The 25390-nt window shown below is 47.0% G+C and overlaps 1 protein-coding gene across 1 annotated transcript in view; it reads right to left on the bottom strand.

Moving 5' to 3' along the window:
* The window catches only part of LRRC72 (leucine rich repeat containing 72), a 35367-nt gene that overhangs the window by 1571 nt on the left and 8406 nt on the right, over nucleotides 1-25390 (bottom strand). The window contains exons 3-8 of the mRNA XM_088453102.1: nucleotides 24884-24953; nucleotides 23696-23777; nucleotides 8194-8307; nucleotides 6447-6536; nucleotides 4427-4585; nucleotides 185-215 (exon numbers count right to left, since the gene is read on the bottom strand). Of these exons, the coding sequence (XP_088309228.1) occupies nucleotides 185-215; nucleotides 4427-4585; nucleotides 6447-6536; nucleotides 8194-8307; nucleotides 23696-23777; nucleotides 24884-24953 (546 nt within the window). The remainder of the gene's footprint in view (nucleotides 1-184; nucleotides 216-4426; nucleotides 4586-6446; nucleotides 6537-8193; nucleotides 8308-23695; nucleotides 23778-24883; nucleotides 24954-25390) is intronic.

The raw sequence follows: 25390 nt of genomic DNA, 5'->3' as shown, positions 1-25390 counted from the left end.
GCCGAGAGATGATCAAAGTTAGCGTACCGGGGGCGTCCTACTCAGCCGAGCAAAGCAGGTTACATTTTGTGACAGATCTGAAACTCTTCTTTTCGAGACAAAGGACCGGAACGGAACAAACATTTATAGTACTCCTTAAACGATACTTGCAGAAATAAACACGTATTCTGTTTTTATGACCTACCTGCTTGTCCTGCATGTCATATCCCGATCTCCTGCAATTAGACAGATGTTTTACTCTCTTACCTATAGTTCTCCTAAAAAAGGTTTTATTTCCTGTAGGTGAAATAGCTAAAGCACAACAGCCTGTAGCATTGCTGCTGTTTCCTGGAGTTACAATAGGACAATCTGTTTGATAAATGCTGCTAATAAAAGGACGTATAGTACAAGAAAGCATGACGCCGCCACGTGAAGGTCACTGCCCAAATCATACTCCGCATAACGGAAAGTGCTGCGGCAGAGAAACAGCCCAAAAATTGGAGCGTTGCATTGTGAATAATGTCCACATTACCCAGATAATTGCTAGAACTAGCTGGCTGATGGGACACTTGTCTTTACTGCAGTTCCCATAAGGAACTCCTCAACATACGGAAAACCACTAGGTTGTGCCGTAAGCCACGTATCTACTTGCCGATTAAACAGAGCGTTTAATGACATTAATCGCGCATACATCGGGCAGTATAATGTCGGAAACGACCAGCGATGCGCGCTCCCGCTGGTCGTTTCCGACCTCAATCATCGCCTGAACATGATGGTCAATCTGCCGATAACGACAGATTGGCCATGTTCGGGGATGAGGGAGGGTGCCTGCACTGAATGACATATCGTTCAGTGTGGGCACCTACCGGATGAGGAATGACTGAACGTTTGTGATGTCGTAATCGTTCAAACGTTCCTCAGTCGGCAAGTGGATACGTGGCATTAAACTGCACCTAAATCTCACGTCACGTGTGGACACTGGAACACTGCACCCGTGTGTGCTTGTTGGACATTTCCTGCCAAAACCATGGGCTTTAATATGGTGTTATGGTGTTGGTCCCCCCCTTTGCCCCGCTATATCAACCTCCACAGGGGTAGGGGTATTCAATGTGTGCGGTCCTCCAGCTATGGTGGAACTACACATCCCAGCATGATTCCAATTTTAGCATGCCATAATAGCAAATCATTGGCAGGGCAAGCTGTAATGTGTAGTTCTACAGCAGCTGGACTATTCCTGCTGTACTGGGAAGGCTTTCCACTAGATTTTGGAAAATTGGAGGAGGGGATTCAAATCCATTTGGCCACAAGATTATTAGTGCTGGGTAATGAGACCTGGACTGCAGTCTGCTTTTGAACTCAACCCAAAGGTGTTGGATGATGTAGTTGAGGTCAGGGCTCTGTGCAGGCCAGTCACCTTCCACACTCCACTCAGCAAGGTGTGCTGTAAAGCATGGCCATACACTAGACCAACTTTCATCCAACTAGTTGGCTGGTTGGAATGAAAATCTGGTATGGTAATGGGAACAAATGATAATCAGCAATTTGCTCCTAAACGCCAGAAAACAGACTAAAATGGTCGTTCATACAAGCTGGTTAAATGTTTTATTTAAATGACTTTTTGTCCGCTTTCCAGGGTATGGGAGCAAATTATTTTGATTTGCTTCCATACTTTACCAGATTTTCATTCCGACCAACTAACTAGTTGGATGTAAGTTGGTCTAGTACAGGCCTGGCCAACCTGTGGCTCTCCAGCTGTTGTGAAACTACAAGTCCCAGCATGCCCTGCAACAGTTTTAGCATTCTCTAATAGCAAAACTGTAGCAGGGCATGCTGGGACTTGTAGTTTCACAACAGCAGGTTGGCCAGGCCTAGTCTAGTGCATGGCCAAGCTTAAGTACACAATTCTCTAAATAGTCATTGTATACTTTACATTTCCCTTCACTGGAACTAATGGGCCCAGGTCAAACCATGAAAAACAGCACCAGACCATTATTCCTCCTCCTCCATCCGGCTTTACAGTTTGCGGGAAGCATCTCCTGGCACGTAGAACCCATCTCCTGGCACGCAGAACCCAGTATTGTCCATCAGACTGCCAAATGATGACGTGTGATTAGCCGCTCTGAGTGCCGATTTTATACTGGTACCGATGTTTAGCGTACCACACAGAGGGTCTGACTGAGAGTTGTACGCTATGCCGATGTTTACACAAATGGAGCCATTTTTTCTTTGCCGCTGTGCGTGTATCTGAGTAGCACTGCACATGCCTCTCCAGGTACATTACTGCAGTCGCACGCTGCGAGTCTTTATTCGCAGTGTGATTGAGAGTCTGGGATCATTTGGGGGAGGCTACAGGGATGTTCTGCTAAAAACGCATCTGCGATCCCGTACGCGCGGAATATGTCCCCGACGTCTCAGTTCCCACGCCCATCCTGCATGACCATAGGGCTACTCAGGAGTCTGTTAATCGAAGCATCTGCGACCGAACTGCCTATTTTTTATGCAGTTGCTTGTATTTGCGATGCGGCCAGTGGGCGTCTCTATGCAAACCCCAGCGGCTGAGACATTTGCATATTTGGCCGCACAGCTGTGTACAGGAACACAGTTGCGATGACGATAACGTACAATTCTGAATCAGGCCAAGAGATCCGAGGCTGGTGTGTGGCTTCTCGTCCATGGAAAACCGATCCATGAAAGTCCCAATGAACAGCTCTTGTGCTAGCGTTGCTTCCAGCGTAGTATGGAACCTGATAGTGAGTGCTGCACCTGAGGACACACTATTTATAAGTGCCACACACTATAACACTTAGTAGTCTTGTTATGTGAGCTTGTGTATCCTATAGCTTTGCGGCTGAGCCGTTATTGCTCCTAGACGATTCCACGGCACTTACAGTTGACCATGGATAGGCTAGCGGACTAGACATTTGCCAAACTGGCTGGTTGAAAAGGTGGTATCCTAAGACTGTGGCATCATGAAACTCACTGAGTTCTTCAGTGTGACCCATCCTACTACTAATGTATGGAGATCGCATAGCTGTAGGCTGAATTGTATGCCCCTATTAGTAATGGGTGTTACTGAAATGGGCAAACAAAATAATTCAACATTTTTACACAAACCCATCTCGCTTTCTCTACCTTTCTTTGTCATGCACCCCCTAATGATTGTAAATATCTATAATGTACATGAATGTAAAATAGATCATTGCGGTCGGCATTATTTACCACTAGTGTTAATATGTTTGTATTTAGCAAATATAAGTGTGAGCAATTTGTTCATATTTTGATCCAAAACCTTAAAGCTTGCAGCCCATCGTCACGGGTTCCTCATTTTTCCACAGACCGATGTATGGCATTAATATTGCTATGCAGCTGGTACCATGTATAATATGGATAAATCAGAGAGTGCCCATATTTCTTCTCTGTTAATGTACTGTATACCATACACCCCATTTTTATCCTTAAATGAAGTATAAAATAAAAATCTTTAGGATGCATGTAACTTTTTTTTTTTTTTTTTTTAGATTTCATTTATGGAAGTACCCCTTAAAACAGTGCTAGATGTAATACAAGTGATACTTTTCATTCATTTACAATGGACTAGACTGGTATACACAGTGAACACAGCCAATTTGTGAGATGACTCATATTTATTTTACAAATGTACTTTGGACTAGTGACCTCACTGAGGTATGAGGCACAAAGTTGTCTTTAGTGCCTCAATTATTGAATCAATAGGTACAAAAAAGGCTGTTAACATGGGGCCCGATTCACTACTGTTCGCAACTGCGATTACGCATACAATCGGGCTATTGTTTCATTCTGCGCATGCAACGCAGTGCACGAACTGGCCGCTGCGATCGGGTGTGACTACGCAGACCCATCGCAGAGTGATTGACAGGAAGTGACGTTTGTGGGAGGTGATGGGGGGTGATGGTCTGCAAAACGCAGGCGTCCCAATGCATTCGGACGCAGTTGCAGGAGGCGTGCATAAATTAGCCACTGTGATGCCGTACACAGTCTGAGGACTCGTAGCGTGCGATCAAGTTAGCAATTCCTAAGTAAGGTCAGACCTGGTGTAAGTGTGTGTGAGGCTGCGATGGTACTCTATTGTAACGATGGTTTCGTAGTCTTGCTAAACATTACGGATGTGTGCTAAGTAAAGTGGGTGTCCTTGTGTAGTGCTGCGACGGGATAGCGCAATCGCAATGGATTAGCATACTATCGCAGTTGAACTGTGTGCGTAATCGCAATTGCATATGCAATTGCAATCCGTAGTGAATCAGGCCCACTGTGTGTAGGTTACAGGTCCATATAAAGTACTGATATAATGTACCTACCTAATACACCAAATTAGCAGCACGTGTGTATAATAATATATATGTATGTAATATACATGCTCTTGTTGCAAACCATATCTGTCACCCATCTCACTACATCCGCAGAGACTCACGTGAAAGCTTAGATGAATGGCGGGCTGCGGAGCTCTGCGCACTGCGTCTAGTACTGAGAACAGAGTAGGTTCTTCTCCCAAAACCCAGTGACTGCATCACAGCTGTCCTCTCTAGGTTAAAGAGCTTGAACGCATCTTCTTTTTCCTTTTGTTTCACATCTACAGAGGGAGAATGAATATAATCACCTTCAATACATTGTGACTGCACTTTATTGTCATTTGTGAATCACAGTCCAATAATACTAGTACTACAATTCAGATCACTGACAAACAATGCCACGTTGGACCTGATTCAAAGATGTACGTTAATACGATGTTAACGTACATCTCCGATGGTTTGATATCTGCAGCTGGACAGGCTGCAGACGTTTGGTGGTGGGGATAGCCAACATTTTACAAAACGGGGGAGTGTCAACCCTAATTTGTAGGCGGGCTGAGGCCAGGGTCATCTGATGCAGATTTCCTGGACTCCGCAGTGTGATTACACAGGACATCCAGAATAACCTGAGGGTTACTCAGATGTCCGATGGTCATGCAAGTGATCCGGTGCTGCGTCCCCAGGTTCAGCAGAGGATCACATTAGTTGGTAGAATGTGTCTTTTTACACAAGACTCCTCCTGCAGCATTTGCAGAATTTCACACGCCCACTGCATACAAAGCCACAGCGCAATGGGGAAAGCGTACATCTCTTAATCCAGGCCCTTTGTTAAAGTGTTAAATACGTACCGACTACAACAGCGGTTGACAAATTTTTGTGCTTCGTTCCACTTTCAGTAATCTTTTTTCTTTTAGCTACTTTTTCTCTCTGTGATTGTGCAACGATAACAGATTTGCAGAGCATTTGGGCAAAGCTGTTATTACACAAAGCACCCCGAGTATCCCCTCCGTGTCGTACAAAGACCGTCACGCTGGGCTAATACGGAGAGCCAGATGTAAATTCGCTGCCACACAAGTTTAAACAACACAAACCAGCAACGGGGGATGCAACAGATTTTCTGCATTCTAATTGTGCAAATCCAAATAAAAATGTGCGGCTGCACTTTGTCACCAAGTACAGAAAACTTCAGCAATGTCAGAGAGGTGTGAATAGAGGGCAGAAAATCTGTTTCCATTCAGGGCTCGTGGGTTTGCTGCAGTGAGCTGGAGGGAATATCCCTTTTTTTTTTTCCCTCTGGTTCAGTGTAAACCCCACCTTTACAAGCACCTGGGCAAATATCATTAAGCTGATGTGAGCGACCACTATACTTTCTATTTGTAGTTCTGAGAGGCATGAAGGGAGCCAGCATTGGGAGGATGTGCTGGTCCTTATAGTGCCATTTGGAGGTTTCTGGGGTACCTCCTCGGTGAGTCAGCTCTCAGCTTATATATGTGCTGTTATCATGCAGTACATTAATTGTGATTATATGACCCAGAATGGGTGCTACTATTTGGTAGCAATAATTATTTTGGGGTGAGCGTTTGGGTGTGGGGCTCCTGGGGTTACTCTGGCTGGGCCTTTTTCAGGGCATCGCCACTTAATTCACACATATACTTTTTCCTCACTTTTCTATTTGTTTGTTTATTACTTATGTAATTTTTAGTCTTTCTTATTATATTAACACTTATTGATTATCTTTTACACATCTATACTTTACACTTCACTATAACCTTTCTTCCATTTTTCATATGATGCCCTGGGAATGGTCCTTGGCTGGGTTCTTTAGGGGGTGCCTTGCGCCTCGGCCTTGAACCCCTTTAATGTTAGGGACGCCGGTATAGCGGAGCCTTGACGTTAGCCCTGCGCTTAATCATATATTTGCAAATGTATGTAACTAATACTTCTGGGAATTTCTATTATAATATAGGATTCAAGTATTTTTGACAATATTGCTGGAGTGTGCTGGAGGGAATATTCCTTTGTTTTTTTTTTCTTTGGCTCATGTGGGTTTCATCTGGTTGCTTAAATATATTTACATCTAGCTAAAAACCTTTTCCTATCAAATTGTAGCTGGAAATCGTAAGAGACTAATGGAGCACTTACTCTCGCGATCGAGAATCTGTACTGACTGGAGATGGTGTATGACGTACGGGCGGTAACCGGCGTCCTGCTCCAGAGGGTTGTGAAATAAGTCTGCACGTACAGAGGGAGAAAAGGTGTCAGTGGAATAGGTAGAGAGTACATATAAGATCTGCACTTTGCAATGGCATCTTGTTATTAAGGTTCTCAAATCACTTACAAGAGGCAGATATCTCAATCAGCCTATTCACCATGTACAAGTGACATCACAGAGACACTAAGGGCCTGATGCTCAATCGCATGCAATGTCAGTGCGGCTGAGTGATATTACTACTGCGCATGAGTCCAGTGTCCGTGCGCACAGAGGCGCAGTTGCGATTGAGATGCACGGTCTTAGAAATGTCTTGAAAATACATTGGGCGATGAATGGATGGTGGCTATGCGGATGTGGGAGTGTCGCTCACATTGGAGGTCATACTCTGATGTAGAATCCGCACCAAGCAGTGGGCATGTTAGTCCTTGCACAGTCAGACACATGGCTGTACACCAGGGAAGGGCTTGTAGCCAGGGGTGTCTTAAGAGAGGAGGGGGCACGGGTGCACTCCCCGTGCGGGGCCCCCTCCTCTCTCCCCGGTGGCTGGCAGCCGACTGACTCGGCTGGCCAGCCACCGGAGCATTAGTAGACTTCGGGCACTAGAGTGTGCCCGGCGTCTACTGCACATGCGCAGAACACCGGAAAAATGGCCCCTGAGCAGTGCCGACACCTGACGCTGGACCACGGACAGGTAAGTTTAAAATAATATGGGTGCAGGGTGTGCCGTGCAGGGCCCCCGGGGGCCCATGTGCCCTGCACACACTGCACCCATTATAGATACGCCACTGCTTGTATCTGTATTTGCATAAAGTGGCAGAAGCAATACCGGCAATGCAGACACGGACACTGCTGCGTGCGACACAAAATGATCCCCTAAGTGTGTAGGCATGAAGCCGATTATAAAACTAATCAGAAGCGGGATTGTTAAAACGGAATGGGTATGAAATACTGGCGGCTAAACTAGCCGCCGGTTCAAATCCCAACCCCAGAAGCACGACAGGACAGGACCCCGACTAAGCTGGTAAATACCCTAACCCTCCCCTCTTTCATCTCCCCCCGCCCCCAACCCTCCTCAGTGGTGCCTAACCCTAAGACTCCCGGGGTGGAGCCTAAGTCCCTCCCTGGGGTGCCTAAACCTAACCCCCCTTGCGGTTAAGTGCTAAGACGCCCGGACTTACCTTGATCGGTCCGGCGTCCATCTGCGACGGGATTAAGATAAGCGTCTGTATATCGATGCCTATCTTAAGCCCCCCCATCGGACTTTCGTTGTCGTGAAACAGACCGGCGGCATCTCGTCCGCCGATCTATTAACTACATCCCGTTAACACATCTAAATGCAGAAGCAACGACTCAATGTGAATGTTAGGCCTTACTTTGAATAAACGCATTGTAATAAAAGCCATCTGGGACATGATCATGTGATTTGCAACAAATCCAGGAAGGCGGCCTACTCTCCCAGGAGTCGAGGAAAAGTCTCTGAGCTTTAGGAGTCTCCAGGACATTCCAAGAGAGTGGGCAAGGGGAAGATGAAGGAGTTCAAATCGTACACATGATTCCAGAACACTAAGAAATAAGTAGAAATGACGCTCTCGGCAGGTTCGGGGACTCTCCAAAATATTATTACATTTGTGAGATACAGGACTACAGAGTAGGCTGGTGAATTAGCTCGATTATTACTTAGAATACGGAGGTTAGTCATTCCCTTGAGTTCCTTTACAGTCGCTTGCAGCTTTGTGAGATGATTGCCATTCAACATCAGGGTGTGCAATGAGGTTAAATGCTTAAGAGACCCTGGAATTAAGAAAAATGCAAAGATTAACACTAGTAATTATAAGCATTTATCGGTCACTAAAGAGTGAAATCAATAAATGTAAGAGTAGTCAGAAGGATGTTCTTCGCATATATAGGGCCTGATTCAGACCCACTCGCGAGCGGCTGTCCCCTCGCAAGTGGGTCGATGTTATGGACAGCATGCGCACGACGGAGGGAGCTCCGTCGTGCGCATGCGCCAGACGCGACGAGCGAAGGAAAGTCCTTCGCTCGTTGTGTCCGATCAAAGGGGGCGTGCTGTCAATGTTGATTGACAGCAAGCCCCCTTTGGTGGGCGTGCCGGGGGCATGCCTCCCTGACGGGGGCGTTCCCACGGGAACGCCTCCCGTCAAAAGCCGGCCCACTGACATCACTAGTGATGTCAGTGGGAGTGATTTTGGCTCTGATAGAGCCAAAATCACTCCGGAGCTTGCGGTTGAAAACCTCAACCGCAGGCTCCGGCTCGCAATTTCGATGGTCGCGATGGTCACGACCATCGCGGCCATCACAATGCACGCTCGTATAGCCTGTGGGTGGTGACCCACAGCTATACGAGCGTCCAGGAGGACGCTCCATTTTCATGGAGCCCGGCCCTCATTCAGAGCGTGCGCTCTGCTCAGAGCGTACGGCTCTGAATGAGGGCCATAGTCTATACAGCCATGGCCAAAAGTTTTGAGCATGACACAAGTATTGGTTGTCACAAAGTTTGCTGCTTCATTGTTTTTAGACCTTTTTGTCAGATATTACTATGGTATACTGAAGTAAAATCACAAGCATTTCATAAGTGTCAAAGGCTTTTATTGACAATTACATTATGTTTATGCAAAGTGTCAATATTTGCAATGTTGACCCTTCTTTTTCAAGACCTCTGCAATTCGCCAATTCTTCTGGGCCACATACTGACTGATGGCCGCCCATTCTTGCCTAATCAATGCTTGGAGTTTGTCAGAATTTGTGGGTTTTTGCGTGTCCACCCGCCTCTTGAGAATTGACCACAAGTTCATAATGGGATTAAGGTCTGGGGAGTTTCCTGGCCATGGATGATGTTTTGTTCCCCGAGCCACTTAGTTATCACTTTTGCCTTATGGCAAGGTACTCAATCATGCTGGAAAAGGTATTGTTCATCACCAAACTGTTCATGGATGGTTGGGAGAAGTTGCTCTTGGAGGATGTTTTTGTACCATTCTTTATTCATGGCTGTGTTCTTAGGCAAAATTGTGAGTGATCCCACTCCCTTGGCTGAGAAGCAACCCCACACGAGTGGTCTCAGGATGATTTACCGTTGGCGGGACGCCTCCCGCCAGAAGCCGGCCCACTGACATCACTAGTGATGTCAGTGGGAGTGATTTTGGCTCTGATACAGCCAAAATCACTCCGGAGCTTGCGGTTGAAAACCTCAACCGCAGGCTCCGGCTCGCAGTTTCGATGGTCGCGATGGTCACGACCATCGCGGCCATCAAACTGCACGCTCGTATAGCCTGTGGGTGGTGACCCACAGCTATACGAGCGTCCAGGAGGACGCTCCATTTTCATGGAGGGCGGTCCTCATTCAGAGCGTGCGCTCTGCTCAGAGCGTACGGCTCTGAATGAGGGCCTTAGTCATTTCCTGCCCCAGTGGACCTTGCTAGCTATGCTCCCTTCTACATACACACACTAGGGTTAGTTTTATCAGAAGTCAATTAACCTTCTATTATGGAAGGAAACCAGAGGATACCTACATAAACATGGAGGGGTGGGAACATACAAACTCCACACGGATAGGCTGCTTGTTAGAAATTAACCAAAAGCCTCAGTGCTGATAAGCAGCAATGGTAACCACTGTGCTACACCATCAGCCGAGCCATATCTGGCACCAAATATAAGAAAAAGGCAAGTGCTTCTCACTGCCTGTGAAGGCTCCTCTCTGTCGCTGGTGCCTGTATGTGATGTTAGACACCAAACACTCTAAAGCTGCATACACACGGTACGATCTGTACCACCAACGACTTGAAAGACATCTTTCAGTGAAGTCATCCTGCCACATCTATGAACAGGCAAAGTTGACGATATCATTCAGATTGTCCTGCATGTACGAACGATCATAGATATCGTTATCGTTCATGCGGGAATGCGCATCGTTGGTCATTCACTGCATAAAAAATATGAGATATGGTAAGAACTTACCCTTGTTATCTCTATTTCTACGAAGTCCATAGGGTTCCACAGGATACCTTGGGGTATAGGTGTGACGTCAGTCGCAGGGCACCAAAGAGTTAAGCTTTCAGCCTCCCAGGATGCACTAGGTCCCCCTCCTATACCCCGCCCCCAGGCCAAGGCACCTCAGTTAGTTACCAAGCCATAGGCCGGAGGAGGAGAAGGAAGAGAGAGAACAAAGATCTGGACACATACAAGAATCACATTCTCACCAGAGGGAGACGGAAAACCGGTGACCAGAGCAAAGCCCATCTGCAGCACAGGTGCGACAGGGCGGGAGTCCTGTGGAACCCTATGGACTTCGTAGAAATAGAGATAACAAGGGTAAGTTCTTACCATATCTCATATTTTCTACTTCAGGGTCCATAGGGTATCCACAGGATACCTTGGGGATGTCCCAAAGCAGTATCCTTTAAGGGTGGGGACGCTCCTGTGCAGAAAGGAGAATCCGCCGCCCGAAGGAAGCATCCTGAGAGGCGAAGGTGTCAAACCTGTAATACCTCACGAAGGTATGGACAGAAGACCACGTAGCAGCCTTGCAGATCTGAACTGCCGAGGCACCACGTCAAGCTGCCCACGAAGGACCCACAGACCTAGTGGAATGAGCCTTCAGAGAAGGAGGGACCGGTAGGCCTTCATGAAGATAAGCTTCAGAAATAGCCATACGGATCCAGGCTGCCAAAGTTTGCTTTGAAGCAGGCCAACCCTTTTTACAGAAGCCATAGAGGACAACAAAGCGTCCGACTTCCTAAACAAAGAAGTGCGGTCCACATAAGTCCTTAAGGCCCGCACAACATCCAAAGAGGCCTCACCCACGGAAAGACCCGGTGAGTTAAAGGCCGGAACAACTATTTCCTCGTTAACCTGAAACTGGGAAACAACTTTGGGGAGAAACTCGGGCCGAGTGCGGAGCACTGCCCTGTTCCCATGAAAAAACCAAGAAAGGGGGTCTACAAGAAAGAGCCCCTAACTCAGAAACACGTCTGGCTGAAGCAACGGCCAGAAGGAAAACAGTCTTAGCTGTTAGCCATTTAATATCCACTGAGCCCAGTGGTTCAAACGGCGGTCCTTGGAGAGTCCTCAGGACCACAGCCAAATCCCAAGGCGCCACAGGTGGAACAAAGGGCGGCTGAATACGGAGAACACCTTGCATAAAGGTGCGCACATCCGGGATTGTAGCAATCCTACGGTGAAACCAGACAGATAGGGCCGAAACCTGTACCTTCAAAGAAGCAAGGCGAAGCCCATGATCTAGTCCCGCTTGCAGGAAGGCGAGAATCCGAGACAGACGAAACTCCCGCGGTGCATAACCTCTCGGTCGACACCACTGGAAGAACGTATGCCACACGCGATGGTATATCCTCGCGGAAGACGGTTTCCGAGCTCGTAACATGGTACACACCACAGAGCTGGCAAACCCCCAGGACCTCAGCATGGACAGCCGAGTCAGGTCCGGGTGAAGACAAGGACCCTGAGACAGAAGGTCCGGTCGTAGCGACAACCGCAGAGGACTGTCCACGGACAGACCCTGAAGGTCTGAGAACCAGTGCCGTCTGGGCCACGCGGGAGCTATCAACAGGAGCGTCCCTCCTTCCTGTTTGAATTTCCGGATTACCCGTGGAAGAAGGGAGACCGGAGGGAACAGGTATGCGAACCTGAACGTCCACCGGACGGACAGAGCATCCACCAGAGACGCCCCTTCGTCTCTTGTGCGAGACCCGTACACCGGCAACTTGTTGTTGTGCCGGGACGCCATGAGGTCGATTTCTGGAAGACCCCACCTGTCCACCAGTAGTTGAAAAACGTCCGGGTGCAGGGACCATTCCCCTGGATGAACGTCCTGGCGACTTAGAAAGTCCGCCTCCCAATTTAGCACTCCCGGGATGAAGACCGCTGATATGGCCGGAAGATTGCGCTCCGCCCAAACCAGGATCCGAGAGACCTCTACGAGAGCCGCCCGACTGCGAGTTCCTCCTTGCCTGTTTATGTAGGCCACGGTGGTAGCATTGTCCGACTGGACCTGCACCGGGTGACCCTGGAGAAACCGCTGTGCCTGCAGGAGAGCATTGAAGACCGCACGGAGTTCCAAGATATTTATTGGAAGCTCCGCTTCTGTCGGTGTCCACCTGCCCTGGAACAAGTGTGGACCCGAAACTGCTCCCCAGCCCCGAAGACTGGCGTCCGTTGTCAACAGGACCCAATTTGGAACCCAGAACGGACGTCCCTTGTTGAGGTGGGTCATCTTTAACCACCACGCAAGGGACAGGCGAACCTCCGGGGTGAGCACAATCGTCTGGAACTTCAGAGACTGAGGCAGCCCGTTCCACTTGGACAGGATCAGGTGCTGCAGAGGTCTAGAGTGAAACTGGGCGTATTCCACCATGTCGAACACCGACACCATGGAGCCCAGTAACCTCATCGCCGAGTGTAAGGACACCCGGCGGCTGTGCAGACAACTGCGCACCCTTGACTGTAAAGCAGAGATCTTGTCCTCCGTCACGAAGATCCTTTGCTGTCCCGAGTCCAATAAGGCTCCAAGATGCAGAATCCTCCGAGACGGGATTAGAGTGGACTTCTGCCAGTTAATTAGCCAGCCGTGCCGTTGCAGCAGTGCAATGGTCAGGTCCAAGTGGTGTAACAGGAGCTCTGGAGATCCTGCCACCAATAACAGGTCGTCCAAGTACGGCAACATGCGGACTCCTTGCAGCCGCAGAGAAGCCGCCATGACCGCCATAGCGTCCTGTATGTCCAATGACACCATGTAGTCCCCAGGTTCCAGCGCCAGAATGATGGACCGTAGGGTCTCCATCCGAAACTTCGGGACCCGCAAAGACTTGTTGAGTGCTTTGAGGTTGAGAATCGGACGATATGACCCATTGGGTTTCTGTACCAAAAATAGATTTGAATAGAAACCCTGGCCCCTCTGGGAGAATGGAACAGGCACTATAACTCCAGCCTGGAGCATAGTGTGCAATACCTTCCGCAGCTCCGTAGCCTTGTTCCGGTCTGATGGTAGACCCGTGGTGAAGAATCGAGCCGGGGGTCTGTGCCGGAAGGAGAGGGCGTACCCGTGAGAGACCACCTCCAGAACCCAAGTGTCTGTCGTAGTGAACGACCAACACCGGGAGAACTGCAGCAGGCGGCCTCCCACCCTGGGATCCCCCAAGGGGAGACCCGGACCGTCAGGCCGCAGGCTTGTCATCTGGCTTGGGGGCCGGACGTCTGGTACTCCATGCCTGTTTCCGGGGCTTGCCCGATTTCTTAGGGCCAGCCTGTCGAGGAAACGACTGTGGTTTGGGCCTGCCCTGGGCCCTAGATGACCGAAAGGACGATGGTCCAGAACCAGAAGGAGCAGCGGCCGACGGGAGACAAGCAGATTTGGCTGCCGCCAGCGTGGCCACAATCTTATCCAGATCCGGACCGAAGAGAACTTCTCCGGTAAACGGCAACGCTTCCAGACCTTTCTTGGATCTGCGTCCGCCTTCCAGGATCGCAGCCACAAGGTGCGACGAGCAGCTACCGCTGCTGAAGAAATTCTAGACACCAGAGTACTAATGTCTAGAGCCGCCTCGTTGATGTAGGTGGCCGAATCACGGAGATTGCCAATCAACTCCGCTTGTGCGGCCGGACAGTCGGATTCAAAAGAAGCCTCTAATGAATCCGCCCAGCGCTCCATCGCTCTGGCAACCCAGCAAATGGCCATAGCCGGCCGTGCTGCCCCCCCTGCAAGGGAATAAGCGGACTTCAGGCAGATTTCTACCTTGCGGTCCGTAGCATCCTTAAGGGAGGACATGGATGGCATCGGCAATGTGGCACTACGGACAAGACGGGTCACGTGAGAATCCACCTGTGGAGGGGATTCACACTTAGCAAAATAATTATCCGGATAAGCCACCGCCAGGCGTCTCTGCGGCTGGTATCTTTTGCCAGGTTGTTTCCACGCCTCCTCTAAATGGTCCACCAACTGACCCGAAAGAGGAAAGACTGTGGCATCGCCCTTCACATCTTTGAAAAAGGCATACTTAGATTTAGCCGCTGGGGGAACTTCGTCCTCAATCACCAAGGCTGTGCGGACCGCCCGAATAAGTCCAGGAATATATACTTTGGACTTAGCATCAGCGTCCTTAGTATGGAAAGGTTCCTGATCGTAAGGATCCAGAATCTCCCCATCATCAGACGTCCCTTCGTCATCCTCATAAGGAGCGGACAGAGACGCCACCGGCCTTTTATGAGGCCGCATCACAGACTCCCCTTGCAATACATCCGACAAGTGCTGTAAAGAACTCGTCAGGGAGTTAACCCACGCTGGCTCCTGAGAACCCGGGAGCGGGGAAATAGGGAGACTGTGGGGTACCACCAATTGTCGTGGGAACCCCTGCATGGGTGACGACACCACAGACTGCTGGGACAAACCCATCGGAGTAAACGCGGGCTGCGGAGCTAACTGGCCCACTAAAGCTGTTAACGCCTTAGCGAAACAAGCCCAGGGCGGCTCCTGTACCGGTGCTGTAACCGTAATAGGCCGCGCCATGGACAACACTGCCGGCAAAGGCCCTCCGCGCTACCCTCCCCCTCCGCTAACGGTACTTTGCACGTGGTACACTGTAGCCGGAGGGGAAAATCACTTTCAGACATGATGGCACCACGTATGTGACCTCTCTCACCAATTAAGTATTAAATAGGCGAGAGACCGGGGGGGCGTGGCCTGGAAGCCGAGGAGGAAAGCTGCATGGAGTCGGGGCTCCGTTACGACTGAGCCTGCTGATCCAGTCCCTCCGGCCGTGCGCGGTGCTTCTTGGCTCTCCTACCGCCACAAGCCATCTCTGCCCCCAAGGCGGGTGTTCCCATTGCCTAGCGGGATCCTGGTTCCCGGACTCGGGCTGCCGGACCTCGCGGCCTACTGCAGACGCGGTGCGTGGTGCTGGATTCCGGCCCTCGCCTCCCGGCTCCTGCATCGCGCCTGATCCACTGCCAAACCCCGCGACGCTGGCTCACAGACAGTCAGCTGGTGGGTGCGAGCAGCAAGGGGAACACACGGGGACGCCGCTGGACGGGTCCCCGCGACCGCATATCATAATTGCAGAAGGCAGACGCTGGCTCCTTTCAAGGTCCTTTTACAGACGGCGCCATTTTGCAGACACTGCATATACAGGAGACAAGGTACTGTGTGTTACCAGTTAAAGCCCTATACTGGAGAACGTACAGCTGCTCATAAACAGAAGTCTTGCAACTCTATACTTCTTTTGAATCCCCAGCTATAGCTGATGATAAATTTGGCAATATTTATGTACATATCCTTTACTCTGGGGAATAGTTACAGTGCCAGCTTCTACCACCAGATGGTGCTCCAGCCCTATTTTTCAAGTTACTTCACAATTATTTGAAATGTAAAGGATCTCCTGTCTGTGATCACAGCCATTTCTAAGCAACACACTCCTCAGTATTATCATAACCTGGTGAAAATTAAGACCAATCTCTACATGGATAAGTTCATGGCTCCACAGCCCACCCCCAAGGCAAATCGAGCCAGGGGTAGTAGCAAACGTACAGATCAACCTACAGACCCTGTGGAAAACATGCCACACACACATAGTTCCGAACCCGCTACTACCCATAACACAATGGGCCCGGTTCCTGCTCCTCTCTCATATGCAGAGATAGTTAGAGCCATTAAAGAAACAGTGGAACCACTACTGCAAAACCAAGCGGATAAATTCATGGGGGCACTGGCGGATATTAAGACGCAAATGTCCTCTGTCTCACAACAAGTGCGTGAAAATGAAAACAGGATCGGAGTCAACTTTCATGAACTTTCGGAACTAAAACAACAAGTTGCTACCATGTCGACCACACAACAACAATTACTATCCAAGGTAGACGATCTGGAAAATAGGTCCAGACGCAACAACCTGCGACTTCTGGGTCTTAAGGAAACGATTAAAGGCAACGATCTCACTAAATTTCTTCAAACCGATCTCCCTGAGCTACTCGGCATCTCGGCTGAACTGAATAACTTTGAGATAGAACGAGCACATAGATTAGGTCCTTTTCGCGATTCTAACATCTCACGCCCTAGAGCTGTTATCTTCAAGTGCTTAAATTTTCGTCACAAGGATCTGATATGGTCAACTGCTCGACAGAAGGGCCCTCTTCAGTGGGATGGCCAACGTATCCTCTTGTTCCAGGACTACTCCGCGGAGGTTGCCAGAGCACGCAGAAACATGTCCCCTGTCTGCTCTCAGCTCATCCAATCAGGGACTCGCTTCGCGCTCTTATTCCCAGCTAGACTTCGCATTTTCTCATCTCAAGGCCCTAAAGATTTCACAGAAGTTGCTGACGCCCAGGCTTTCCTTAACGAAGTAATAGAGTCCTCGGACCCCTCCACGATGGACCATAATGATTGATTACGGGAAGATGTCCCATACCTATTTTGATGCCTTTACCAGGTTTTACCCTTTTCTTCAAAAATATGTTTATAGTCTGATTTAGGATTATAATTACATATATACTTGTGACGTTGCTTTATAGTTATTATTAAGACTATTGTCTTTTATTTTTTTTCCTTTTCAATAGGCTGAGATCAATGACTATAGTTTTGGTTATATGTTTGCATTTGATTCGCAATCTATGCATATCAGCGTCTTTCTTTATTTTCTTTTTATGTCTATGTCCATTTGTTTATTTGTTTCTTTATACTGTATGAATCACGAAGCTCATGCCCTTCATAGCTTATTTATGACTTATACTAGAGCCGACATTCATATTATTATGAACCTACCTAACACCAACCGGTATTATGGGGAGTATATTAACATTTATACTACATTTTTTTACTATTTGCATTACCTAATTTCCACACCTTGTGATGCATTCCCACCTTAGGTTTTGCACCTGGAATGTCAGGGGGATTCACTCACCAGTGAAAAGAAAGCGCATATTGACATATCTTAATAAGCTTAAATCCGATATCACTTATTTACAGGAGACTCATTTAACTCCCACAGAACACGCCAAGCTAAACACACTGCACCACCAGGTACTGGTGTCATCATCATTTGGTTCTAAATCACGTGGAGTGGTAATCCTAATACGCAAGGGTATTCAATTCGATATTCACTCCTCTGATGTGGACCAAGAGGGCCGATACATTCTTATGGATGTCACGCTAGACGGCACTAGATATTGTTTGTGTAATGTCTATGGTCCCAATATATATATGATAAATCTTTTTTCTTAGGATTGATTAACAAATTATATTCTTTTGCAGATTCTAAGATTATATTAGGGGGTGATTTCAATCTGGTCGCTTCCCCAACCTTAGATAGGAAAACTTTCTCTCATTCCTCCCCCAAACAACCAAAAATAGGTTTAAATTATATAGCCAAAGAATTGAATTTATTAGATGTGTGGAGAATGAGACACCCCACTGATCTGGAATACACGTACTACTCAGCCACTCATAACGCCTTTTCTAGGCTTGATTATTTTTACTTATCTAACTCAATATCCCCAATGATTATCGATACATCGATTGAAACTATAGCTATTTCGGATCATGCGCCGGTGTGGGTGGATGTACAGGGGAAATTCCTTTTGGGTTCATACTCCCAATGGCGATTTCCGGCAAAATTAGCCTCATCCCTTAAATTTAAGTCAATGCTAGAGTCTGCTTGGGCCAATTACGAAATGAACAACCAAATACATAAAGATAACCCAGGTTTATATTGGCAAACTGCTAAGGCGGTGATTAGGGGGGAAATTATCTCCTTTATGACAAAATATAAGGCTGAACAGGACGCCACTTATAGATCTGCACAGACGGCCTTAACATCCGCATTTCAAGCTCTAAGAGCTTCATCCTCACCGGTGACTAGAGCCGCATATGGTGAATGCAGGTTACACTTTGATCAAATCCTCACTCAAATGGATGATAAATATGTATACTCAGGTAAATTACATTTCTTTCGATACGGCAACAAACCTAGCCGACTCCTATCAAACATGCTGAGAGGTACCAAGCCACATAATAATATTGCAGCTCTCAAAGATGAAAGCTCTGCCATACAATTCAATGGCAAAGATATCGCGAATATCTTTTTCCGTTACTACCAAAACCTCTATTCCCAAGACCCAATAGATATCACTAAAAAGGAGGCTTTTTGGGAATCACACACCCTGCCACAGATTTCATCTGCACAGGCTGATATATTGATTGGCAAAATTACACATGAAGAGGTAGATCAGGCTGTTAAATCTCTCAAGACGTTCAAGGCCCCAGGCCCAGATGGTCTGAGTGGGGAGTTTTTCAAAATATTACGTCCCCAAATCACAGAGACTTTAACTAATGTATTTAACTCCATAATGGATAGTAAAATAATTCCTCACTATTTTAATTCGGCCATTATAAAAGTTCTGCCGAAGTCAGGCAGAGACCCCCTTTTGCCTTCATCATATAGACCCATTTCTCTACTTAACGTAGACTATAAATTATTGACAAAAATTTTAGCAGAGCGGTTGAAGTTGATTCTCCCGTCTATCATACACCCGGACCAAACCGGGTTTATTTGTGGCAGAAATTCTGTCACAAACATTAGGAAAGTCCTTACGGTGCTGCAGTCTCTGCATATGGGCGAGACGGGTGATCCCAGGTTCTTGTTGTCTTTAGACGCAGAAAAAGCGTTTGATCTGGTAACCTGGGATCACCTGTTTGAATCTCTGCGTCGGTTTGGTATGCCCACCCTTTTTGTTGAGATCATACGATCCTTATATACTTCTCCCCTTTCTCAGATTTTCACTAATAGATATTTATCACCTGTATTCTGTACACAGAGAGGGACGAGACAGGGTTGCCCGCTTTCTCCACTTTTGTTTGCAATTGCGCTAGAACCATTGGCAATAGCAATAAGACAGGAAACGGAGGTAAAGGGTATTACTATCAGAAACCAAACATGTAAATTGTCTTTATTTGCAGACGATATGATGCTTTTTATATCTGACCCCCTACGATCCATCCCTACACTTCTGGATCTAATTACCACATTTGGATCATTTGCAGGTTATCGCATCAATGTGAGTAAATCTGAGTTGCTCCCTATTGATGCAGCTACTTTTTTAGCTACACATCCCCACATAGCCTCTCTTTTCACAATTGCAACACATAAATTAAAATACTTAGGTATATTTATACCAGCTCAATTATCCTCTCTATATGCTTTTAATTTCTCTCCATTGCTAAATAGATTAAACTCCCAACTCCAGAATTGGAAAGATCTTAAACTCTCTCTACTCGGACGAGTAACTGTAATAAAGAGTGTGGTGTTCCCGAAACTAGCCTATCTTTTACAAACTTTACCCATTACTTTAACAAGAGTGGATGTACTGAAGTTTACGCAGATCTTTTTTAAATTCATTTGGCAGTACAAGAAACCCAGAATGCCGCGTTCCCGAGCTTACCTATTGAAAAAAAATGGAGGACTGAGCATCCCAAGCATCTCTGCATTTGCAAAAGCTGCCATATTCCGATATATAACTGATTGGTTATTACATACCGATCACTATACTAATCCTGACTTGGAGGAAGCATTATTTCACCCATATGCCCCAGCAGCCTTGTTACACACCCCTAAAATACACATTCCTAAGATATTTCGTTCTAATATTTTATTCTGGGACACTTACACTACGTGGTTGAAGGTTAATACACATTTGGGGAAAAATCCTTTTTCATCCCCGTACATCCCCTTATGGGGTAATCCCTGTTTTCCCCCTTCACTTGACATTCCTCTTTTTAAAATGTGGAATCAAAAGGGAATCATGTCCATCAAAGATGTATTTGATCCGGGTGGCAATTTGCTCTCCTTTGTACAATTACAGGATAAATATGACATCCCTCGTACACAATTTTTTATGTTTCTACAAGTACGTCATTTCATTCAATCCTTAGATAATCCTTTATGGATCTCAATTAACACAGATACAATGGGTCGCATTCTACTCTTATGTCGCTCAACCAAATTCAGAATAGCTCATTTATATAAATACCTGATTGAAATTCCTATACATGCTTGGGCACCAGTTGCGGAAGCTTGGCACACAGAGATACCCGAATTATGTGACTTGGAGCCATTTGTTGCGAATCTGGATTGTGTTTTACCCTGCCTTAAGTCAGCGAGACTTCAAGAAATTCATCTTAGAATTTTAAATCGTACATATATGTCCCCGGCCCAACGGAGACATTTTGTGCCACTGGAGGAGGGAAATTGTGTGAAATGTGACTGCTCTAATGCCTCTCTCTCGCATAACCTCTGGTACTGCAGAAAGATCCATAGATTTTGGAATAAAATTTTGTGTTATCTAAATAATACGATACATCTTAAACTGTCCAAAAATGCGGCAGCTCTTATTTTCGCAGAATTTTCAATATGGGAGTCTGAGTCCTCCTTGGGCCCATGGAAACCTGCTCTGAGAGTCATGGTTACAGTAGCTAAACAACTTATCCTTAATTACTGGATCTCAAAATCAGCACCTACACTAATGGAATGGAAAACTGCGCTGCTGGAGGTAATTTATGCGGAGAGACGTATGGCTATCTTTAACATCGAAAGAGGGGTACGGATTTTTTCCAAAAAATGGGAACCATACATACAATGTTTACCGGTCCAGATTCAGAATAACATATGGAAAGTCTTTGATCACACGGAATGGTTTATGCTAAGAAATATCACTTAAAATGCCCCTATTTGTGCTATTTATATGTAGCTCTCTGTGAATCCCCCCAGACAAGGTATCTCTCACCTTCTGTCAGTGATTCCCCCTCTATTTCTATTTCACCTTTCTTTCTTCTTCTGTTTCTTTTATCATTTTATTCTAACTCTCCCCCCCTTTTTTCTAATATAATTCTGCATTGATGTAGATTATATTGACGCAACGATTGACTGATATACCGAAGTTGATGTGATAATTGGTTAACTCAGAATTCAATTGCTGCTTACACTGGCTCTATAAGTTGCATAGTTTGAGTGACATTGATTGTATATTTACTTGCATTTCTATACGGTGTACTATATTGATTTTTTTATACAGTATTTGTAATTTTGTAATTTTCTACATTATATTATATTCAAGTACTTTGTTTCTTTGTACTTTGACATAATTTCAATCTATATTTGTACTATTTTCCAAAAAAAGTTTGAAAAGATTAACAGTAGTTTGTATATTGTTTGTTCCAAGAAACAGACTAGTCGTTTATCAGACAATTTTATTTTCTCTAATTCTTGGATTGTGCAATGTATAACTGTTTTATTGCTGTTCAATAAAAAGATATTTAAAAAAAAAAAAAAAATAGGCGAGAGACCACCCTGCAGCACCGCACCGCAAGGGCTTTAGCAGAAAGAACAGGGACAGTAATAAAGCTGACAGTTTAGTGAAGAATAGTTACAGGCAGCGCTAGCACAGTCACATACAATGCAGAGAAATAACAATTCCTGCACTAACAGCGCTGATCACTCAACTACACAGACACAGGGCCTGGTAGGACACAGCGCTGCATACACAGACCTGAGCCACAGCGGAGGAGAGGTATGCGGGGGGACCCAGACCACGATGCTTCCTTCCAGACTTCCAGCAGCGTTCACCATGTGTTGCAGAGAAGATGGCCGCCGAGGAGCAGAGAGAAGCTGGCCTGGGGGAGGAGCGCTGACACAGGACCAGTCAGCACAGTGCAGAGAGGGCTGTGTGCAGCGGGGGAGGCGCCGGCTGTGAGACAGGGAAGGCGCGCTCCCCTGGCATGCATTTAACCCCTGGGACGCCGCAGCGCTACCGCTCTGCTGCGGTCCGCTGTCCCAGGGGGTAGTGGAAGCGCAGGTTGGTCGCCTGGCTCCACGCTGCAGCCAGTCCCCAGGGAGCCCCCTGCCTGGGGACTTAGGACCATGTGATCAGCGGGGACCCACCGCGGGACCCCGCTGCTTACCTCTGTCCCCCTTGAATCCGGCCATGGTCCGGAGCATCTGGGGTCACCGCTAGCTGTGACCCCAGACGCCCACCAGCATCCCCGGATCAGTACCGGCGTTCTGGTACCGGCGGGGTGTAGGGAAGACAGCATGGACGTCAGGACTGACTGTCCATGCTGTTCATCCAGATGTGCAGCCACAGCTGCATGAAGAAAAAGCTTCAGGGGCTCTTCTAGCCCCCACTCCAACAGGTGCACCCGACTCCGGCCGGGCACCAAACTAAACTGAGGTGCCTTGGCCTGGGGGCGGGGTATAGGAGGGGGACCTAGTGCATCCTGGGAGGCTGAAAGCTTAACTCTTTGGTGCCCTGCGACTGACGTCACACCTATACCCCAAGGTATCCTGTGGATACCCTATGGACCCTGAAGTAGAAATGAACGATATATCGTTCAACGATATAGTAATCGTTCATAGATATCGTACCGTCTGTACGCACCTTAAGCCAGTAAAAGGTTCATCGTCTTCGAGTGCTTGCTGTGGGCTAGCGGGTGAGCCGGTTGGCCATAACAAAAGTATTCTTGATATAACTTGTAGATCAGCAAACTTGTAACAGTTGGGCTAACATCAGCCCAGGTATAACCCCTTCCAAGTCACTTACATATGGACACATAGCATAGCTATGCTAAAATACTCTGTGTGGCTGTAAATATTGTACTGTTTCACAACGTCAAATATGGTTTTTGCCACTTGTGAAGAAAGGCCAGGAAATACTCCGGCACACTTCTCTTCCTAAGGAAAGTTGTTGTGAAATGTCGGAAAGATTGATCTATGCACCCAAGAAAAATGTCTCTTTTTGCTTGAGTTGCCTTCAATGTTATTTCCAGTATATACTACTACATTTTATTTGGGATGAACTATTTTATAACTACTGAACACAGATAAATACCTTAATTTGTGCAGCCACCTTGGGTCATCTTACAGAAAGCCATTACTATAAGACACAGTCGAGAGCACCATGAGAGATTATGGCAGAAAAACCGCTTTCAGACAACCTACCATCCGGGCTCTGGAATAATTATTGTGGCCACATAACTGTGCCATATACTGTGTAGTTATAGTAAAATAACATAGCTTACATAAACTGTCCAGTGAATTGCAGAATAAAGCAAACCGGTGCATTGTAAACAAGTACAGGGAGAGCATGTAGAACACAATGCATGACACTGTACCCGTTATATCACAGAGCTCATTGTTGTTCAGGTACAGCTCCGACAGCCGGAAATTATTGCCTAGAAAACGGATCCTTGATATCTGAAAAGCAGAAAACAGAAAGGTAGATGACTTTGCGCCAAAGTGAAACACACAGACAGAACGTTCCTATTATTGGAAAGGTACACACAAATCACACTGGTTGAGAATTTCTCTCTCGCCACTTTATTTCTCCCTAAGCTTTGATAAATCCCACCCACTATTACTGATAGCTCATGAGTTAAGTGTATGAATACATACCTACCAACTTTTAAGAGTAGCCATCAGGAATGTTTTGTGTGCCGGAAAAGGTGGGTGTGGCTTACCATCAAGGGGTGGAGCCTCACTGCAACCCCACTGACGTCACTATGGGGGCGTGCCCAGCACTCTCTGAGATGCTGGTCAGCCCCCAGGATCTCCCTGCACTAGTACGCATGCGCACGGCATCTATGCTGCCGCCTCTTGCCCTCTGCTATGCAGAGCAGCGGTTTGTGCTCCCCCTAACTTCCCCCCCCACCGTGGGACACTGCGGCCCGCGGGTGGGACAATCCCAGAAAAACTGGACTGTCCCGCTGAATGCGAGCCAGTTGGGAGGTATGTGAATATGGTATATGAGGCTTGGTGTTCAAATTCTATAAGACAGATAGAGAGATAGATATGAGAGAGATTAGAGATAGATATGGATAGAGAGAGAGATAGATAGATATGAGATAGATACATAGATGGTACAGACGGTGTAATGGTTAGCATTACTGCCTCACAGCACTGAGGTCGTGAAAAAGACAGACTCTGTCCTAGAGGGGGTCGTGGCTGGGGCACGGGACACACAGGGTACATTGCCTCCAGACGGGGATGCAGCGCGCTCTCGAAGGAGGTGGGGCACACACAGGCACGTGTCACCCTCAGCCTGAGTCCTGCTGCTTCCCGGCCACTATACGTCCTCGCTTAACGACCGATTCGTTTAACCACTGAGTCGTAGGAACAGAACTCGGTCGTTAGGTGAGGAATGTCTGTATATATATATTTCCTGCATTTGTCCCACCAGCCTTTATGTTGAAGTGTTAATTTTCCCTGTGATGCTTTTAATAAACAGTTTTCATTAAAAAAAAAAAAAATTAAATCACTCAACTACTAATATCCACATTTTTTCTTATTTACTGTTTTATTACCTTGTTATGGTTAAGCCATAAATATTTTAACATACGAAATCTTGATAGGTCAGTGACTTCTTTCAGTCCTCTGCAAGAAGATAAAAGATGTTAAGGCTTTAGTTTGTTATACATTATGTTTCCAGAAACTGCCAAATCTTATACATGGTATAATGCAGGTCAGAGGTCTGCTGAGGAACCAGGCCTGGCGACAGGGGGGTACAAGGGGGGCACTTGTAATGAACCCCAAGATTTTTAAAGGCCCGTACCCCCTCAGTTCATGATGTGCCCCACCTTGCCTGTGCCACTGCAGTATTTAGCAGGACATAGGCAGAAAAAGGGAGCCCAGCGATCGGAGCAATAAAGTTTGTTTTATATTGCCATTGCAGTGCATGTGACATCATGACGTTGCGCCTCTGGATCACAGAGCCGCGATGTGTAGGCTAGAGGTGTTGAGCCATGGGGCAGGGGTTGTGGGGAGCTGAAAATGCAGAGACACAGGGCTGGTGAGACAGAGGGGGATGTGCT

This window comes from Taudactylus pleione, unplaced genomic scaffold, assembly GCF_031769625.1.
Source record: "Taudactylus pleione unplaced genomic scaffold, aTauple2 ptg000571l, whole genome shotgun sequence".
NCBI classification, from domain to species: Eukaryota; Metazoa; Chordata; class Amphibia; order Anura; family Myobatrachidae; genus Taudactylus; species Taudactylus pleione.
Note: the sequence above shows the minus strand (reverse complement) of the source record. Positions and strands in the feature narration are given on the sequence as shown.